Source organism: Dinoponera quadriceps, unplaced genomic scaffold (assembly GCF_001313825.1).
Source record: "Dinoponera quadriceps isolate SergipeBrazil2010 unplaced genomic scaffold, ASM131382v1 scaffold167, whole genome shotgun sequence".
Taxonomy (NCBI): domain Eukaryota; kingdom Metazoa; phylum Arthropoda; class Insecta; order Hymenoptera; family Formicidae; genus Dinoponera; species Dinoponera quadriceps.
The window spans coordinates 141280-161336 of record NW_014554365.1 but is presented as its reverse complement, the minus strand read 5'-3'; the positions used below and the strand labels follow the sequence as shown (position 1 = coordinate 161336).

The following is a 20057-nucleotide window of genomic DNA, read 5'->3' as shown; positions in this document are numbered from 1 at the left end:
AGGGGGGGGGGGAGAAATGAACACTTCCGCTCGGTGCACAAGAAGAAGAAAGAAGAGCGGTTTATAATGCAAGAACATAAACGCTAACATCGCTTGCCTTTTTCATGAGACGCCGGCACCGTGCACGATGAAGGAACGGTAATGTTTATTTAATAGCCCCATTTACGTCGGACGAACTGCGCGCCACCCGGGCTTCAGCCGTGTAAGAACGGCGATTTTATATTTCATAAGCGGAACGCGGGGCCCCATAGAAATGCGCTCGTTTTCGTTGCGCTCGTGAATGCCATCGTTGTAATTAGCGGTTCGAGTGTGTAAAAAACAGCGGGGTAAAAACGCGTTAAAAAGGGGAAGTTTCTCGATAAATACGCGCGAATGAAACCGGATTTACGAGCCGGTTTCGGTAATCTCCGCCGATTAAACGCTCGAGAGCTCACCGATAAGATGTCACTCGACGTATTACGATTCTTTCGTCAAGACAGGACCTCTCTCGGTTCCCAGATTAAAGTACTCTTTTGATAAAAGCTCGGCTGAAAGAGGGAGCCGGAGGAGACGAAACTCGGTTATCCGTGGTGTTTTTTGTTTCTTTTTCTTTGCGCTTGTTACTATTTCACTTGTGAGGTAAAAGTGCCTGAACACGAACCTAATTCTGGATATTCTCGTGGACGTTTTGGTCCTTAAATACGAACAGGCAGTGGCATTTTTACCTTACTCTCATCCCGGAGCCCGAGAATGCCAGTCGCATCCTCTCCGTGGGCCGTCGATCGATTAGAAAGTCGTTTAACGACAACGTCTCCGCGCGTCGAACGGCCGGCGGAATCTGGCGACGTGACGCGCCGTTAAAGTATCCGTTACGATCGCGTGGAAGGGTCGCAAGGTCGTTCGTGCGGCCCTATTCTTAAATTATTCAACAGCAGTGCGAAGCGGCAGAGGGAGGGGGAGGAAGGGCAGGGTGGATAGCGCGGCGGACGCGCGCTCTGTCCGCTTTTTCAGGGCTGAGAAATAGCGCTCCCGGTCACGAACCGGACGACGATGGATTTTTCGATGGCTCACCGTTCGATTCCCCAAGTTCTTCACCTTGCACACGAGATGCACCGTCTTCCCCACCAACCCGGTGAAGTTCGATTGCATGGAGGTGTCGAAGTGGGGCCCGGTGCCCGGCGTCGGCCATTCCTCCAGAAAATCGGTCCGAAAGTTTCGTAAGCATGACGCTATACCACCTGGAAGCAGAAGCGATCATTTCAGCGATTATGCGATTATCTTCTCAAGCGGGGGGAAGTGCAAAGCTGTCGGCCGTGACAAAAAATCGCGGCTTTAGGACGCGGCAGTCGGCCGCGCGGATCCTTTATCTTTCATTGTTTTCGCGGACATCTCGCATCCGCACTGATTTTTCGACGGGGAAAGTTTTGTCGGAACAGCAAATTATTTGTTAATATAGTGACAGCCAGAAAATTTGTTACACGAAAGAACGATTCTAACGTTGTAGCGAAACGTCGTAGCGACAGCAGTGAAATTTAGTACGACCAAATTATTTTGCTGCCCATGTATTCAGTAAATAGTAATTAATATTCTTACCAAACTTTCCTGCTGTACAAACGAATTTGTTTTACTATCACTATATTAACCAACGATTTGCTGTTCCAGCAAATTTGTTTTCTCCGTGTTCCTTCTCGCGATTACTGTTGTGTGTTATTTACAAATTGCGCCAGCTGAATACGGACGATCGCAGAGCGAGTGCGTACCTAACGGGTTATCTCACTTACAGCATTTTAACCTCAGGTATACCGTCTTATTGTTGGTATATATTTTTTAATCTAAAAATACAAGCAAATCATAGTCGATTTTAGCTAACCGTCGGAGCTGACGAAGTTCACGAACTTCCTTCGTCCTATTCTCTTAAAAGCGATTCGGCCCAAACACGAATCAAACGTTCCCTTCGTTAAGGCGTACACATTTCCGAACAACGAACGTTCGCACTCCCTTATTCGTTCGTTCGTTATTCGTTCGCTGGACGTTCACATGGATGTTTCGTTAAGGTGTACACATTTTCCGAACCTTAACGGCGAATGTTTGAATTCGCTGTTCGTTCGCTCGAATGTATACCCAGCTTAAACTACGTCCATTTCACGTGGTAACGTTGTATATCGCTTGGTACCTATACCATTTTCAATAATCCTTAATCAATAAAAAAGATCATATTAATGTATAAAAGTACTTAAGACACACTTCGTGTAATCTTTTTTCACACATTTGTAATTTACACGTGTTATTAGTGTAATTTTACACATATAAGTATATGAAAATTACAATTTTACACACATAAGTAGGTAAGAATTACACGGCAAATCCACGTGTGTAATTTTTACATACTTATATATGTAAAATCATAGCATTAACGCGCGTACAAATGCGCGAAAAGCGACTACGTGAAATTACACACTTGGATTTGCGGTGGTCTCTGCAGTACGAGTGAATTCTTAATCGCGCTCTTGCAGGAAGGCGGATCGCTAACGAGCCTCCGCGTCGAGTGAATTTTTCACGATATTGATTCCATTTTCGACGATTTACGATTCCGGGCGGAATTCCGTCTGGTAGGAGAAGAACACCGGTGACGAGCACTGGAATCGCATTTATTAACGCAGGCCTGCGTAAATCCGCTCGAGCGTTTCCCACGCGGCGCATACGATAGAAAGATAGAATTCTCTATCATTAGATACAGATCGTCTGATCGTCACCCCCTCGTGTATACCCACGTATTATTCGTTCGTTTTTGTTTACATGAACTGCGCCACGGCGACGAGAATAACGACACCCGACACCTGTGTCGCAGGTGTTCCGTCGTTTTCGCCTCCGGCGCGAAATCCAACTGCGTACGGACAACCGTTAACTTAAATAATAATTGAATATCCTGTGTGACTCTTTGCAACACGGTCCGTGGACCGTGTCGACGAGAGGGATATTCCCGGTGCACGCGTTAAGTCGACGCCCGCGGGACACTTTGAGTACCGGCCAACTTTCGACGGATTTGCGATGCATCACTTTCCACGGAGGAGGAGGAGGCGGCGGCCACTTGACGACTGACGCTTTAACGTTAGACGGAAACTCCGGGCATCAGCGTTCCGTTAACGTTCCCATCACGTCATTGAGGGAGAAAGAGAGAGAGGGGGAGAGATTGTACGTAGCATCAACGTCTCGCGGATTGTCGCGTCACGTCAGTCGCGCGCATGTGAAAGTTCTCGCGTGCGGCTACGTAGCCCCCTATTTAAATACATCACATTATATCTTGACGTGACGGTAACGTTCCTTTTCGTGACGGCAACGGCCGGGGTGTTATAGGTACAGCCCGGATTTCCCTTGAAATCCGCGCGATGGTGTGCGACACGCCGCCGACACGCATATACACTGTGCATTCACCAGCTGCTAAAACGTATCGCACGCTATCAGGCCTCTCTTTCTTTCCCGCATAAACGGCACACGAGATCATTCCATTGAAATCAACCGTCCTCGTCGAAGAGGAGGACCGTCTATACGAGCCGCACGCGGACAGTTTCCACTGTTTCAGGGATCCCAGCTACTTCCCACTCCTCTCGTTTCGCAGCATCTCCCGCAGGAGACATGAGACGCTCAATCGGAGGGACCACATCAGCTGGAAATCGTACGGGGATTTGGCGACGTTGCTCGCCCCGCTGTTTAACCACCTTGCGGCTCCATTTACTACGGCGGGAATCAATATCGGAATGGTTGAATTCTTCCTGCGAAGGGAAACGTTTACTTTCAGTTTGTAATGACAGTTTTCGGAGGTGCCGGCTACAAATTTGTAGTCATCACGGCAAAACCCCAAATGGAAATTCCGGACCTAAAAGTGTAACACGGCAGATCCCAGTTCTAATTATTTTACTCGTTACTTTGGGATCCGCCACTTTGAATTTTGCAATAACGGTTACAAATTTGAAATAATCGTCCTCAGAAATCCTGAAAATATCATTCTTACTTGATGTACGTGGCTAGAGATTGTTTTCGCGTCTTTTCGCAGATTTCAGAAAATAATTTTGTTTTACATCGTTTATGTGCGCGCAATTTTTCCAAAAATAATTTTTATTGTTACCGCCGGTACGATCATACGTAATAAATCGACGTGTTCGTGCATCATGACTGCTGATTTGGAGTATCCTTACCGATTCGAAAAATAATCAACAACAGCCATGATGCATGAATATGGTCGATTCATTGCGTATGATCGAAAAATACCGCTGTCTACACTAAGTCTAGTAAATGTTAAGGCTTTTATGGCGCTTAATGTTCGTTGCATGATAAAAAGAGATAGATAGAACGTTTACAGCGCGTGAGCACCCGAAATGAACGCAGCCAAGATGCTGTGAAACGAAAGGAGTAGGAACAGCAGTCGGCGAGATCCCTGAAACAGTGGAAAAAGTGCCCGCAGGCCTGGCATACGCGCAGCGGCTAGAAAATCCGCGGCGACGATCGGCCGTCCCTATCGATAGTCGCGCAAAACGTCGCGTGCCTCGAACCTCTCTCGGATTACGACGCGTTGCCGGGATTGAGATCACGTTAACGATCTCGTGAGATCGATATCTCGCGTGTTGTATCGTTTGAATTCGACTGCGGAGAATACGCAGCAAATTCGCTCGGCGCTCGGGAAATACTCCGTCGAAGCGCGTGCGGGCTTCTTTCCTGGCGCGCGACAGTAGTTTTTTGTAAATCCATTTGCAAAATATCCTTTTTCCGAGGAAACCGTATTTTTGTATCGAAAACGTTCGTTGAAAGAAAAAAAAAAGGTGAGCGTATGTACGCGCGTGTGTATATGTGTGTGTTCATGTGTGCGCGAGAAAGAGAAAAAGAGAGAGATGGCGGGAGCGAGGAATAAATGCAGGTGAAAAAAGGAAAAATATACGGATTGACGTTGCGGGAATTTCGCTGAAAAACGCGGGGGCCGTGCTTTGAGAATGCGTGGCCCCGGTTTCAACCAATTTTGTTTTCAGTCACTCTGGATTTCGTTAACCCCGGCTACGCGGCCGCCTTTGATTAACTACAATTTTCGACGTAAAGTCGTTTCACCGCGACATAAAAGGCGACACAAACGTCGCAGCCGGAATAACAAACACGGAAATAACGAGTATTCGTGCCGTCGATATCGCGCTTGTTCTTTTTCATTTCGCTTCGAAACTCGCGCGAATGGCGAGATCGCGCGAGTCGTAGTCGTCAGTGGCGGTGCGCGCGTACCGCAGCTGCACGTCCGCGCGATGTAATATTTGGCCGAGTACAGCCGTTCGCATTATCCCGTATTATCAAATTACCGTTAATGTGCGCGCATCCAACAGAGAATATCCGTATATATTATTTCCCTTATTAGATTTTTATTAATATCACCATTCCGCAATTTTAAAACGCCGCAGCAAGGCAGCTCGTTTTCGCGTGAAACGCGTAATTGTGACTATTAAAGCGCAAATTAATTAATTATCTTTCTACCTCATTAATAAAGGTATACCCCGAAATACCTCCCATCGAAACTCACCGCGTCTCTTTACTTTTTGAAGAAATGAATGCGCGCTTACACGATGCGGCTTGTACACGAACGTACGGTGAATTTCTGCTTCTCTACTTCTCCCCTCTTCTTCTTCTTCTCTTGTTTCCAGGGAAAATGGCGAAAGAGAGTGCACACGAGCATAAATCTCCGGCGTAGCTTGAAAACACGAGTACCAGCGAGTCGCCGTGCTCGCACGCGCGCGTTCTCAGATAACATAGCGCGCAATTCTTCCGTCTTCGATCGTTTGAAAATAATTAATCCGTCTCACGTGATCCGCCCGCTTACTCTTACGCGAATGCCGCGATTCTTGATTAAGACGCGGAATTGCACAGCGCCGACGGCAGCGCGGCGCAAATACCCGGGGTGCACGCACGAACAATCGCGAACTCTGAATTGCACTTCCGGATCAGCCCGGTGTCAGCGGGCAAGCGCTTTCTCAGTTGCGAATTATATTTCGTCAAGTGGCTCACAAAGCCAGACAGCCGTGCGCCGCGAATTTCCGGCGCTGTGCGCGAGCTGCTCAGGGCGAGTTTAGCACGGAATTGCGTGCGCTCTCACCGTCGTGCCGGAGTTCACTTCCAACGGAGACGAAGATATCTGCTCTACTTTCGCGCGTTGTCAGCAGCCGCGGTATTTGGAAGCACGAGAAAAGGGGGTTGGAGCTCGGCTCGTTTTCGCTGTCCGATGTTACGCTGCAAGATGTTATTCGTCGCGTCGATAGGAAAGTATCCACCGAAGGTAAATCTTGATGGAAATTTCGATTTTCCGGCCGTAACGCGAGACGCAGAAAATTGCACGATTAGTCAACCTGTGTACGAGAGCTCGTGATAAGAGGTAGAGGTACACTCGAAGGTGCAATCAATGTATTATCATTGAGAAGCTGTTGATACTCACTGGTCATATTTACAAGTATAACGCGGCAAATCAGTAAAATTTCGCTGCGAAAATCTGCAAAAATAGCAATAACTGTTGCCATCGGATAAAATCTAACTGTAGAAACAGACAACAAAAGATATCATTCATTATTTCCCTTTTATTACCTTAATCACATTCTTAAAGCATTGTCTACGTTTCTACCAGAAATATTGTCTACATTCAGCGGAAAAAGCAGACAAATAATTTTGGCGTTGTGACAGCAAAATCGTCGTTGCTACCGCATGCTTGTTGCGACAACATTAAAATTTCGTTGGCACAGCCAAATTAGCGAATTATTTATAATTAGAGCAGAGATGGATTCGGTTGTCATAGGGATGGAAAATATTTTACCGAGTGAATCTGCCCTCAAGACAGGTCAATTTGCCGTCAGAAACGAAATAGTGTTTTCCTACATCTGCTAATTTGTCCTTACGGCAAGATAATACAAGGAATTTAAATTGGTATTCTTAATATAAAATCTCAGTATAAAATTTGCTCCGCCAGCGGATGAATTCTCTTCGTTTCTTCGAAAACACGGTCGACCGCGTCGCGTGAAATTTCGGCCGCGATTGACGCCGCCCGGTTGAATCCCCCCGAAATCCTAAGCATCCGGTTCACCGGCAGAGTCGCACTTCCGCTCGCGCCCGAGGAAGCCGGACGCATTCTTCACGTTCTTAACATCGCCGCGAGACAGCGGTTAATCCGCGGCTTTAACGCGGAATAGCTTCCAGCTTCGTAAGCGCGCCACGAAGTTTAAAGGCGACGTCGACGTGCGCGTAATATCAAACTTCATCGATGGCGGGGGATTAAGCATAATCGCCGCCGGCGCACTCTGTTTCTCTTCGTACCTGCAATTTCGTCGAACTTTTCGAAATACTGGCCAACGCGCGACGTGCCGCACCGAATAATAGGGAACTTCGAAACGAATGGATTTCCCGGGCGTGTAACGTCGCGGGGCGCGCGCGCGAGAGCACGGGCGCGTATTGTCATAAAATAACCCCCGTAATTGCCTTTCAAAACTTTCCGCCGGCAGCGAGCACTTCCGTGACGAGCGGGGCTTCTACGGCCGTTCGCCGCTCATTGAGTGCGTCCCGGCAGCGCGTTCAAGCATCACGCTTCTCGACGAAACGTTCGATGCGAGATCGCTCGCTCGCACACCGTCCATGCTCGCGAAATTCATTCTCCCATCCGAATTCTTTCGCGTCCCACGCGAGAAAAGCCCGAGCGCCTTTTCGTCGAAATTCCCGCCAATCGGAGAGACGATATTTATCCCCGTGCCGACGTATTCAATTAGAACCTGTGACGCGAACTATCCATAAACGTCTTCTTCGTTTTGCAGCCGGCTTCGATCTCGAGCATATACAGCTATACTTGGCCGTTTCTTGTGATAATTAGATGTCGGTGTCTGTGACTGAATTTATTCTCCCCGATCGGCTATCTGCTTTCACGTGTTATCCTAGATATGCGTCTTATAAATGCAGACATCGTAAATTATACACATTTTCACCTCGTAAATTATATCGCAAAATACATCGCATACATTTTATAGGACTGCTCGAGACAACCGTTAATACAGATTAAGATAAAACGGGCCGAAATTGCACTCGGCGCGCTCTAAATGGAACGCTTTAATATTTATATACGTATAATATGCACGCATGTGTGAGTCGACTCGAGACGGCGATATCGAATTATTCATAATTTTTTTTTCCATATGCAAATTAAATTATACAGGTGGAAATGTAATCAACTTATTACATCCAGTCACGACATCGCCGTCACTTACCGGCTCTTTCATCCTGTACGATCAAATATTAATATAAATTTAGGGATTCTCCTCGCGCCGCCGAGGCGCATCCGCGCTTTTCGTCTTTATCGGCGATCGTTGTTGTGATCGTTAATGTAAAAGAGCGAAACACGCCGGTGATTTAAGCGCACTTCCTGACGACGCGTGAAACGCGATCGGATTAAAATCTCCTTAGCGGGGAGCTACGTTGTTGACGCAATGGGCTCGTTATCGATTCGAACGACCCCGTCGGCGGATCGAGTTTTACGGTCTTTTAGCCGGGAGGGAGTTGAGACAAGAGTTCACCCCCCCCCCCCCNCCCCCCCCCCCCACCAGATTATCGGATCGGCCGGGGCGCTGTTCTGCCACGCCGGAAATTAATTTTGTACCGGAAACTGCGAGCACGGATTTTCCCTCCATTACGTATCGTCAATTTCAGATGTCATTCTATAATCTTGCTTTATTAAAATTCGGTTTAATTTTGACGTCCCGAATTCGACGCTCTGCGTTGTAAGGGAGAAATATCCCGGCGATATTTCCTTCTCTCCGTTCACAGGTCTCATTTTTTATGTATAACAAATAAAAAAAAAGTGGGGGGGGAAAAAAGGGGGACTTACATTTTAAACGTTATTCCTTGTCACCCGCAACCTCGACGTCAATTTACGCGTGCTTGCCCGTCGCAAATACAGTGTGTAAACTAGAGGATCCGATCGGTCCTCGAGATATACTAAACGTACGAGACGCCTTAGGATAAAGACGCGTTCCCGAGAGAGGTTTATCATATAGTGGTAGAGAAGAGGGGAGAGGGAGGGGCAACCCGTGATCCTAGCCGGAAATTAATTTCGCGCTCGAATCCACAGGAATGATTTTTGCGCGCGGGTTTGATGTGCCGCCCGTCGCGCGCATTATCGTCGCCTTCTCGATCTCCCGTGATGGAATTTCGACGAAATCGTCTCGATGCTGCGATGAGAAAGAGAGAGAAAGAGAGCAAGAATGACAGAGCGAGAGATAGATAGATAGATAGAGGAAAAGATTGAGAAGGAGAGGGGTACCGCATCGCGAGAGCTGATCGATTCCAAAATTGGAGCCGCTTCGAGTCGCGGACTAATGGAGGAGAAGGCGGGAATACGGGTGTCCGCGCGCACGACGGATCTATTAGTCTCTTTCACCTTTCTTTCGCGAACTAGATATCGGATCGATGTCATTTCCAGTTCGCTCGGAAATTGTAGAAAGCCGCGTTCCGGCTCGGCTCGAGGACGGCCGGTTCGTCGCGGCCGTTATAATTATTTCAGTCCCTAACCGCCCCGCCAGGACACGGCGCGCTATCACGGCTCGTCCGTCAAGCCGAGGGTGGATTCTTTCGGACATTGAAGGACAGAGGCCGGTTTGGCCAGTCGGCCGCAAAATCCTATTTCCCGTTCGTCGTCTCTCCTCCGTCTTCCCTTCCGCGGCCGGATAAGCCAACTTTGTTTCCTGACGCTCGGATCCCCTGCTATTTCTTTTTCACTTTTTCTCGCTCCTCTCTCTCCTCGCTCTTCCCAAGCTGCCCTACAGCCGGCCGGCGAGCAGAAGGAGACGAGATCGAGGAGGGAGGCGGAAGTGGCCCGTGAAAAGCGTATTCGAGTGTGTGTGTGTCCGTCGTTCGATTGATCGATCGATATACCGTCGGAAACGTATCGAAGATCGTTCGCTATCTAGTTTGGAGATTAGAGAGGATCGGCCAATTTAGCTGCCTGCTTGCCTGCCTGCCCGTCCACCCGCCTGCTTGTTCGCCTGTTGACTCGCTGTGCCAAAGATTCGGCTAGGCACAAATTAGCCATTGTATTGTTAATGACGACTGCTAATTATTTGGTCGATTGCGCAGAGGAGGCGTTTTCGGTTCCTCGGTAACAATTAATACCCGTAGTGCGCGTAGATAGATATAAGTTACGAACGCCGCGATAATCGGATTATCATCCCCGACTCTCCTTTCTTTTTACATTTCGCGTCTCGTTCTGCTTTGTTAATTTCAACCGTTACACGAAGAAACGTCGGCTTAAGAGTACGGCTTAGCTCGTGTGACGTTACGGGGAAAACGCTCTCGCGTAAGTCGTGCCGTAGCGCACGAGCGTTGCGCGTTATACAGGGGAAAAAAATGAAGAAAAAAGAAGAGGTACTGTGAAAAAAGAGATACTGTGGAAAAAAGAAGAGTGACTGGGATACAGTGTGATTAGCGTATCGGCACATTTAAACGCAAAATAGACTAGCTATTATCACCGAATGCGCAGCTGTTGATGATAAGGGAGAAAGTGATCGAAGAGCAAGCGAAGGCTAAGTTGCAGCGTTAATTAACTCAGGTTGCAATCAGAGGCCACCGATATATTGGTATGTATGTGTGTGCGAACAGTGCATTTATCTAATAAATCATTTAGCAGAGCAACTTAAATAATAAAAGTTACAAAAAGTTGTAAATTAATAAGAGTGTGAGTTTTTTTCTTATGTATGTCTATTAAACACGTTTAACAATATCTTGAAAAAGAAAAATGGATTTTATGATGAATATAATATTACACTGTGTTCATTTCAATTTTGTTTTACAAAAGAATGATACATCAATGATAACCATCCCGGCTCCGATAGAATCTGAAATCAGTATCAATATATATTTTTTTATTTATTAGAGTTATAGTTATCGATTCACGGGGCAGATTCTGAAAGAAATAATATTTTCCAAAATGGGAGTTATAAAAAATCTAATTTAATCTTTTCACTGAAAAATTCGAGCTTATAAAATAAATAACTAAATAACAGTTTTGAAGACCGTGAGCCAATAACTATAACTTTAGTGAATAAAAAAATATATTTATATTGATTCCAGAACGTTCTGGTTGAAGTAAAAAATGGTTACCGTTTAATGCATGATTCTTTCGCAGAACAGAATTGAAATGGACACAGTGATGTTTTATTCACTATGAAACATAAATTTTTTTAACTGAGATATTGTAAAATGCACTTAATAGACATATATAATAAAAAGTTAATAGTCCTACAGCTTTTTACAGCTTCTCAAATTTTGCCTAATTTTTATTAATTTTATCTAATTTTTATTCTCGTCAGGGTCCTGTGACTCCTTAACATATTTCTAATGAGTGTTAATCACTATGGCAATTGTGCCAATCATTATGACGTAAATATTAATTACTGTGATTTTCATTAATTCAATTCGATATTTTATTTCGAGCAGGATATATTTTACCCTTCCATATATAACTATGTATTCTTGTAACGTAAAATCTTGACTAGTCTTTACAAAAAAAGAAAAATCGAATTCCACAAATGTCAGTTTCGCGTCTGGAGAACTTAACCCTTTTAGTGCCGAGCAAAAGTATCATACTTATGTGAAGAATACCGAGCCAATTTGACGAATTTGCTAAGGTTCGGGAAAAAGGTCATAAAAACTAAACTAAAAATGATATTTACAAAATTCAAAAAGCAGAATATTACAAAATAAAGAAAGAATAAAATAATGCCAATTGTATTTCAATATTTGTTGAAAATCATACGAATAACATCAAAAACGCAACGATATATCGTCGTTGGCACTTTTCGCAAGTGTTGCGAACGACGATATATCGTCGGCACTAAAAGGGTTAAAATAGAAATGAAACAGAACGAATGAAATAGAAATTAAAATAGAAATGCATCTCAAAACTGGCAATCGCTGCACCACTTTCCCGAACTCCCACGGCTAAAAACTAACTTCCGCAGGCAAAAATTAGCAGTCCGCACGATACAACTGAAATTTCGTCAATTCTTTTTGTCCATGTCTACCTATTTTTCATCATAACTCCCATGGTTAAAAACTGAGTCGGATAACTAGATTTCAGTTACATTATAATATGGACGGCTAATTCTTTTTTCCCGTGTGAAGAGAATAATCGCCGTTAGTTTCGTTTAATTCCGCGGAGTTCAAAGCGCGGTGATATTCCGAGCGAGCTCTCCCGCGGGATGGAATATATTCGCCGCGGTCTATCGCCGCGAGGGAAGGAATTTTCACAAAATAACACAGTCGTTTCGCATTTCGTTTCATTACGTTACCGAAAGAAAGACGAGGAAGGTAGGAGGGAAGGCAACTCACCCTGCTGTTTTCGCCTTGCTTTCGAGCTAATTATGTGAAGATCGATCGGCGCCTCATTCCGCGCTCTTCCCTCTCTCTCTCTCTCTCTCGTATCTCGTGCATCGAATCTACGGGCCATAATGAACGATTCGTACACATTCGTCCATTTATCTCCCTACATAACCAACGTCCCGGCACCGGCGGGTGTACCTATCTCTGCCGCCTGTTTATCCATCTACCTAATGCACTGCTCGCCGGCAAGTTGCTCGACTTTCCGCACAGCCGGGACCGAGGAGCCCTCGACGGAAGATGGGGGCGTAGTAACTATCGCGAAAACTTTTCCGGGCCGTTTTTACTCCCGGCTGCAGTATATGCTTCAACGAGGTGGAAGCGATGGAAAGTAGCGTTTGGCACGTGTTACGCGACCTCGCGCCACCCCTCCGCTGCTTGTCGGCCGGCGGCCTTTAGCGTTACCGTTAATCTCTTATCGACGATACAAGGAGCGAGCGAGCGAGCGAACGAACGAGTGCATATAATTCCTCCCCTTTTCACTCTTCGTCGCATCTTATTATTATTCCCGCGAGCGGCTAACGCACTAGCAATATGCCGCCGTCATTATTGCACGGAAGAAAGAATTAGTCCCCAAAATGATTCAACGAGCCGACCACCTCAAGCGAAGTCGTCTGCGATCGAGCTTTCGAGGATCTCGCGCGCTCGTCGTCTCGTTAGCGTCACCGCGAAATCCGCTAATAAAGCGGGGCGCTGCGGATGTGCGGGAAGCGTAGTTCTCTCCCCCGACTCCATAAAGACCCGCTGTAAATTCTGCGAGCTCGACGGCTGCGTAAACGCATCGTACGCGCCGTAGAAAAGCCCTCGTGTCGTCGTCGTCGTCACCGTCTCCGCGCTGTTGACGACGAGCGAACATATGTCGGCCGCGTATTATCTAACTTCAACTTCGTCGCCGCGATAATCCGCGATTACACCCGGTTACATCACGGTAATATGGCTCGTTAAGTTTTAACACGGTCCATATGTATGCGCGGCGATCCGCCCCTTCCGATGGCGTTAATAACGGACGCGTCGCGTGAATCGTGAATCATGGCGAGCGGAGAGCGAGAGAGGGAGAGAGAGGACTGTTAATGAGTCGTTAGATAATAAACGTCTGAAGCATGATGAACGGCAGGCGCGTGGTTACGGTTGCTTCGTGACGAGAGAGGGTCGTCGAAACCGCGACGGCGGCGCGGCAAGCGAATTAATTGCATCCGGCCACGTACGGCACGGCGTTACGGCCAATTATTTTCGACAATGTGAAAGGGCTAAGCGAGAAAACCAGCGGGGATTATTTAATTAAGCTTAATACCGTAACCGTCTGCTGCGCCGTTGCGCCGGCACGTCGTTGTAATTCGCGAGTGAAATATTAATTCGGCTCGTCAAATAATTTTCAATCAGCTCTCTCTCTCTCTCTCTCTCTCTCTCTTTCTTTCTCTCGTCCCGCGCAATCTCCATCAAGGAACGCATATTTCTCGTTACGCGACGGCTTGCCGCCTTTTCTCGCCTTCTTCTCTTTTTTTCCACCATCGCGGTAATATAAACTGCGCTACGTGCCGCTGTTTCAGTGCGGTTGAATTAAAACTACATCTTTCGCGGCCGGTGCGACAGTAGTTAACTGAAATTTGAATTTTAACGGCGGACTACGGCGCGATACGCGGTTCATCGCCGTCGTTGCTTTTAATTGCGCCGTCACGTGTGAAAACGGATGAACGAGCGAGCGAGCGAGTGAACGAGGGTGGGAGAGAGAGAGAGAGAGAGCGAACGCACGGTGTCGAGGATGGAAAAAATCACGCTTCGCTATGAAAAAAGCGCACCGAGCGCAATAGCATTAAGCATCACTATACCGCCGCGCGACTCTCTTTTTCCCCGTTCTCTGAACAGGTTTTAATTGAGCCGCGTATATTCGGCGAAACGTGGACTTTCGAGTCGTGCAAGAAGAAAATTGAGAGAGAGAGAGAAAGAAGAAGGTGGGAACTTCCATCTTCTCACGGCAACGTTGATTTCGTCGAACACGGATTCACGATGAATAAGGGCGGAAATTACATCTACGTCTACCCGCGTGTAAATCCCGTCTCCGCGGGACTTTTCCGATGGATTTGGCCCTTAAGCGACTCAATAAATCTCAACCAGCCTTTACCTCGGATAGAGCGAGAGAGAGAGAGAGTTACTACTTAACCTCCTTTGAAATGATCGTAATTGACGCCACGACGTTCGCATGACTTTTTTACGCTCGGTAACAACGTTTGCACAAGCACAGAGCGGCGTTGAGAATTCGGAAAGAGTCGTCGCGACGACGATCGCGACGGCCGCGAGAGCCAGGCGAGCTCCTCGAGTCTCGCCCGGACGTTAGAGGCAAGAGTTACCTTATTTGTGCGGTACGTATGCGCGGTCGGAGCAGTTTAACAGCCGTAGCCACATGCGGCTCTGTTAAAATATGCAAGCGCTGTCACGTAGAGCCGATGCTCTTTTTATTTCACGCACGGATCTCCCCAGCGGAACGCCCGTTATTTCGCACCGCACCATCGGCAAAAGTGAAACGGGGGCTGAACTCGGTTTTATCGTCGGTTCCCGAATTCCGTGCCGCTGTCATATCGAGTTTCATAAAATTGAAAACGATTCGCAGCATAAACGCGACTATGCGCGCACGCCGGACGATTAATATACACTTTATCGCGACTTTTTATTTCCGCACGCTGAAAATTAACGTAGGCGTCCGGATATGCTAGCTGTGTGTATACACTTATCTGAAACGTTTTCGTCCCGGTATTTCTCCGCTTCTCTCTCTCTCTCTTTCTTCCTTTCTTCTTCTCTGTCGACGGTATCTGATTATAGTTCTCAAATGAATAGCGCCAAGTTCGCAGACTGCGTCCTCTTTTCTGAAGTACTTTTTTATCGTCGGCATTCTGATCGCGAACTTTGCGAAACCATGCCTTCTGCGCGTTATTTCCGCAGAAAAGTTCCAGATATCTACGTCCTTGGCAGCGAGTGCCAAGTATCGGCGTATTTTCAAGAGATATCTCGACCCCTCCGATTACCTATTCCCGACGAAATGCGTGTGGATACGCGTGTGATCGAAGCGTCGTCTCGAAGTGAAATCTCGAAGATGAAAGGAAAGAGTTGCTAAATTGCTTCCCCGAGAAGAGAGGGATACGGCCGGCCGTGACCGGGGAAGGTCGTGAAACGTTTGCAAATAAAGCACAAAGTGAAATCTGTAAATCAAAATCCGAAAACAGCGGAAAACACACGTATCGCGAATGTATCGCGCGCGTGTTTGCGATTCGTCGGAAATTCGCCGGGTCGAGCCGTGCGAAGAAACGTAGGGTAGTTTTTCGTTCTCTCCGTCCGCGTGATATCGCGGAAATTAATTCAACATTTACAAATGCTGTGATATAGTCTGTTGTAATTATTATTTTCTATGTCCCGCGCTGCGGGCTACGCTGTATACGATATTCCGAAGTTATTAAATGTCGCACAACGTCTGACAATTTTAAATGCGCTATTTCCCAATGTTTTTGCATTTTCCATTTTAACGTTTCGCTCCAACGGTTTCAACGCAACGTTTTATAATAGTAACTCTTTGAAATTGTTTTATGTAATCTGCTTTACAATACACAGGACGTGTATTATTTCAAGCCACACCTTCAACGTATTTCCCCTGATTTTTCGCGAAAATTCGCGTCGAAAGCGGCGCGACACACACGCATATTAGTGTATATACGATGTGTGCAGTTTATTTCCGCACGTAGCGTTGCGGTGATCGACAAGACTTTTCGCCTCCCACAGGCCACTTGACTGCATCAACGGCGCATTAATTGGGACATACGTGCCTGGGACTTAAATGTAACGTAACTGGTGCAACGGTGAGGGGGAGGGGCGCTAAAGCCAGGTAATATGCCGCTGTTATTAGGTGCCTCAATAATTGCGCGTGCAATTAACGCGAATGCAACGGATATTAGCGTATCAATAGCTCGAGAATCGCGATCCGTTTGATGTAACCGGACAATTATGAGTCTGGATTTTGCCGATATTTGTATACGCGCCCGAAAGCCCGGAATTGCCGTTTAAACGCGTTGTACACGATGTCAATTCGCTCTCTCTCTTTCTCGATGTTTCTGATATTTTCGCTGCCGGTGAACACACACACAAACAGAACGAAGGGGTTTTATCGGGGCGTTTCATCAAATTTTACAGCGTTTCTACCACGCGTTTTTTCCGCGACGATTCGCGTCCCGCGTTAATTCACGCGTGTATTTGACAATGCGAGGACGCGCGCGACGTGTACTTACCAAAACAAATGATAAAACAGACGAGTGTGGGAAGAGAAGTAGACATCGCTTTTCCCCGGCGTGGCTCATTCACATACTGACATATACTATCTCGGGCGCATCTCAATCGTTTTTAGGAGACGCTAGTTGCCGAAGGAGGGAGGATGCACTAGCACATTCCGCGTCTGTCGACGCGATCGTGACATTCCACGTACTCTCGACCGGTGCCGACGGAATCACCCGGAGCCACCGTGGATCCATGCACAGCCACTCGGCACCAACTATACGCGTGTGTACGTGTATGCGTATGTGTGCGTGAGAATGCGCCGTATCCTGTCTTATTATACTTCGTCGCGCGGACCAGGAAGCGTCACGCTTAATTAGTCCTCCCTCGTCGAGAACGCGTTAAATCGAGCCGCGGTCACTGCTCGAGCAACTCGGTCGTCGTAATCGCGGACCGATTTCCACGGGGACGCCAGATCTCGCCTCGATTCACGGATTACGACGAGCCCACCGACGCGGAAACGCGCCGCCCTGAGAATCGGCCGAGCCGAGACGCCGGGCTTTTGGAGGGATTATACAATCCGGCGAGTCGCTCCGATTCGACGGGTCAACGGTCCGTCGACGTTGCTCAATCGTTACGCCGAGTGACTATCTACTGTCGCGCGGCCCGGCTTGTTTTCTTTTCCCCCGGCGCGTCCGATATCGCGGCGCGCCAACGGTCTCTGCTAATCTCGCGTTGAACTTTCACCCGCGTTATCGGCGCGGGGCGTCGGTCTTATCACCGTAGCACTCAAGCGATCGCCGCATCACTCTTATCACTCACTCTTCCGACCGAAATTACACTGCCGGGCGATCCATATTGATTGATGCGCGGGGGGAGGGGGGAGCCCGTCTCGTTCGCGCCTCGCTAAGCCTCGCTAAGCTCCGTCTGTGCTATGCCCGGTCTCGCGCTACATCGGCGACCGTAGGATCGCTCGCGATATGCATTAGGCGCGACTCGTTATTAATGCAATCTACACGACGCACCGGACGTTCCATCGATCATTCCACCGTGTATTTTCCCCGCCCGCGCGACCCCGCCGCATATTTCCGAACTCGGCTGATTTTTCCCTCTCTCTCTCTCTCTCTTTCTCGCGCGAGCGACGAGCCGCGATTCGGACTGTGAAGGTGCGCGCTTCACCGATCACAAATGAAGAGAATCCGACGGGATCTCGCTTAGTTTCTCTCTCTCTCTCTCTCTTTCTCTCCTTCTTTTGTAGCTCTCCTCTACAGCTGTCGCTCGCGACGTCTATGGTGGAGCACTCTCGATCTCCCTCTCGATCCACAGGGGGAATTTTCCGCGGATTTTTCCGCAGCTTTTCAATAATGCATCAACGTTGCGCTGTCGCGCTCCAGGTAAACGAGCCCCGGTTCGTACCGCGACAGCATAGCGGCACCCGCGAGAGATGACACGCTTTACGAGCGGCTTTTAACTTTAGCACCCTCCATCGGCTGACCCTCCCCGATGATCCGTTGGATCCGCGTAGATCGGACCGGTGTTGCTCCTATCGCACCTTGCCCTGGCCGTTCTCCAGCGAGAGGGAAGGGGGGAGGAGAGGAAGGAGGCACGGCAGTCGAGTATGGTAGTGACGGTTCTTAAATGCGAGAACGAGAAACGGTGCTCTTTAATAACGACTGCAGCTTCGCGCGGAATTTCCGCTCGGCGAAGCGGAGCACCGTGGGACGGAATACGGCTGCGACGGAACGACTTTTCGCACTGAACGCACTTCACGATCGACGATATCTCTCTCGCAATCACTCGTCGCTGTCCTCTACGGGGACGAGAATTTAGCTTTCCTCCGGAACTTCTCAGGTGTGCAGGGCAGTGTGGAGTATTTATTATTATTGCTGAACAGTCGCTCGGTTATTCCCTCACGAAGCTTCCGCGGGATCCCGGGACACCCGACGCCTCGCGTTCTCCAGCTCTCCGAGATCTCGCAGCAATCGCGATCGAACGCCCCTCGTTGGACGCTCGAGACCCCGCCGATCCGATCATCCGACCGACGCTCGCGGAACACTGCTACACCACCTGACTGCTATCACTGTGCTGTCACACTATCACGGGCTCGCGAATCCTACGAAGACGGCCCGCGCGTCACGCACTCTGCGAGAGTTTCTCTCTCTTTCCCGGAGAACGGTCCGCGAAAACGGTCCGGGTGAGGTCGGGGGTTGCGCACGGGAGAGCGACGTCCGCGTCAACTACGGGGTCGGAGTTGCGGCGGTACCATGTCGTGTCGCGATAGGGGTCCGTGCAGAGAGGCCCCTCTCGCGCGAACTTCTCGCCCCCTGACACCGCTTCGCAGGAACGCGCGCGCGACGGGGAGAAGGTCGCGGCTCTTTCGAAACGGCGATGCTCCCGCGTCGAGGATAGCCGAGGGACTACATTGCGCGAGCGCCACTCGGGCGTCGAGCACGCAGCCGCCCCGTTCAGCCCGTGGAACTGCGCCTGTGTGCGCCCGTGTTCGTCCGTGTGGGGGTAGGTGTGCGCGTGTGTGTGCGCGCCGCTCTCTGTCTACGTATGCGTGTGTGCGCGCGCGAGTTCCTCCCATAGCTCGGTTGTATATCAGACCGTTTCCCCACCCTCTGCGCGAGCCACCACCCTTTTACCCCGTCGCCTATCTCGTGCGCATCCCCCTTTCCTCCTCCTTCTCCTTCTTCTTCTTCTTCTTCTACCAGTTCTTCTTCTCTTCCACCGCTTCTTCCTCTTCTTCCGCTGTTGCTGCCTCTACGCCTTGTTCCTCTCCTCCTTGTTCCATCGTCGACCTCTTCCTCACTTACCCCTACCCGCCGTCTCTTCCTTCATTCCTCCTTTTTTCCTCTTCTGCTCGCCGACGCCGGGAGAAAATCGCAGCTCTGGCCCGATAAGGACGCGAAAAAGCGCGAATCCGGTTATAACTTATGGCCGAGATAATTAAAAGGAGTTACAGAACGATAATGGAGTGCCGCCCCTGTCATCTTCTTGCGCGACCTCCGAGCACCGGCGATCGTCGGTCTATCCGTGCTGACTGCTGGTCGCCGAGGTTTCTCGCGGCGGAGTTTCACCGCCACTTCACCGAGCGGTCCTCGCCTGCGCGGCCTCGAAGAAGTTCCGTCATCGCGTTCCTCCGGCAAGAAAGTCGCTGACTCGCGCGGATAACGACGGGTGAGCGGCGAGATTTGGCATCGATGGAAGAGCAGAGTCGTCGTCAACCACACTGAGAAATGAATTTGCTTCGATCCACCTAACAATAGCCAACCAAACGCGTTTCACGCGTTGAAGGCAACCAAATTTCTAGTCCTCATGAACCAAAGTTGATTGTTACAACCAGAAACTCTATTTTCGTTGTCCATTTCCACGCAGCACAAATGTTCAAAAGACAT

General features: G+C 48.6%; 1 protein-coding gene across 1 annotated transcript in view; it reads right to left on the bottom strand.

Moving 5' to 3' along the window:
* LOC106747442 (hemicentin-1) overlaps positions 1-19055 on the bottom strand; it is a 40304-nt gene extending 21249 nt beyond the window's left edge. Inside the window, exons 1-2 of the mRNA XM_014624958.1 lie at positions 16677-19055; positions 1051-1217 (exon numbers count right to left, since the gene is read on the bottom strand). Coding sequence (XP_014480444.1) covers positions 1051-1217; positions 16677-16722 — 213 coding nt within the window. The 5' untranslated portion in view covers positions 16723-19055. The remainder of the gene's footprint in view (positions 1-1050; positions 1218-16676) is intronic.
* Between the last annotated feature and the right edge of the window lie 1002 nt (positions 19056-20057).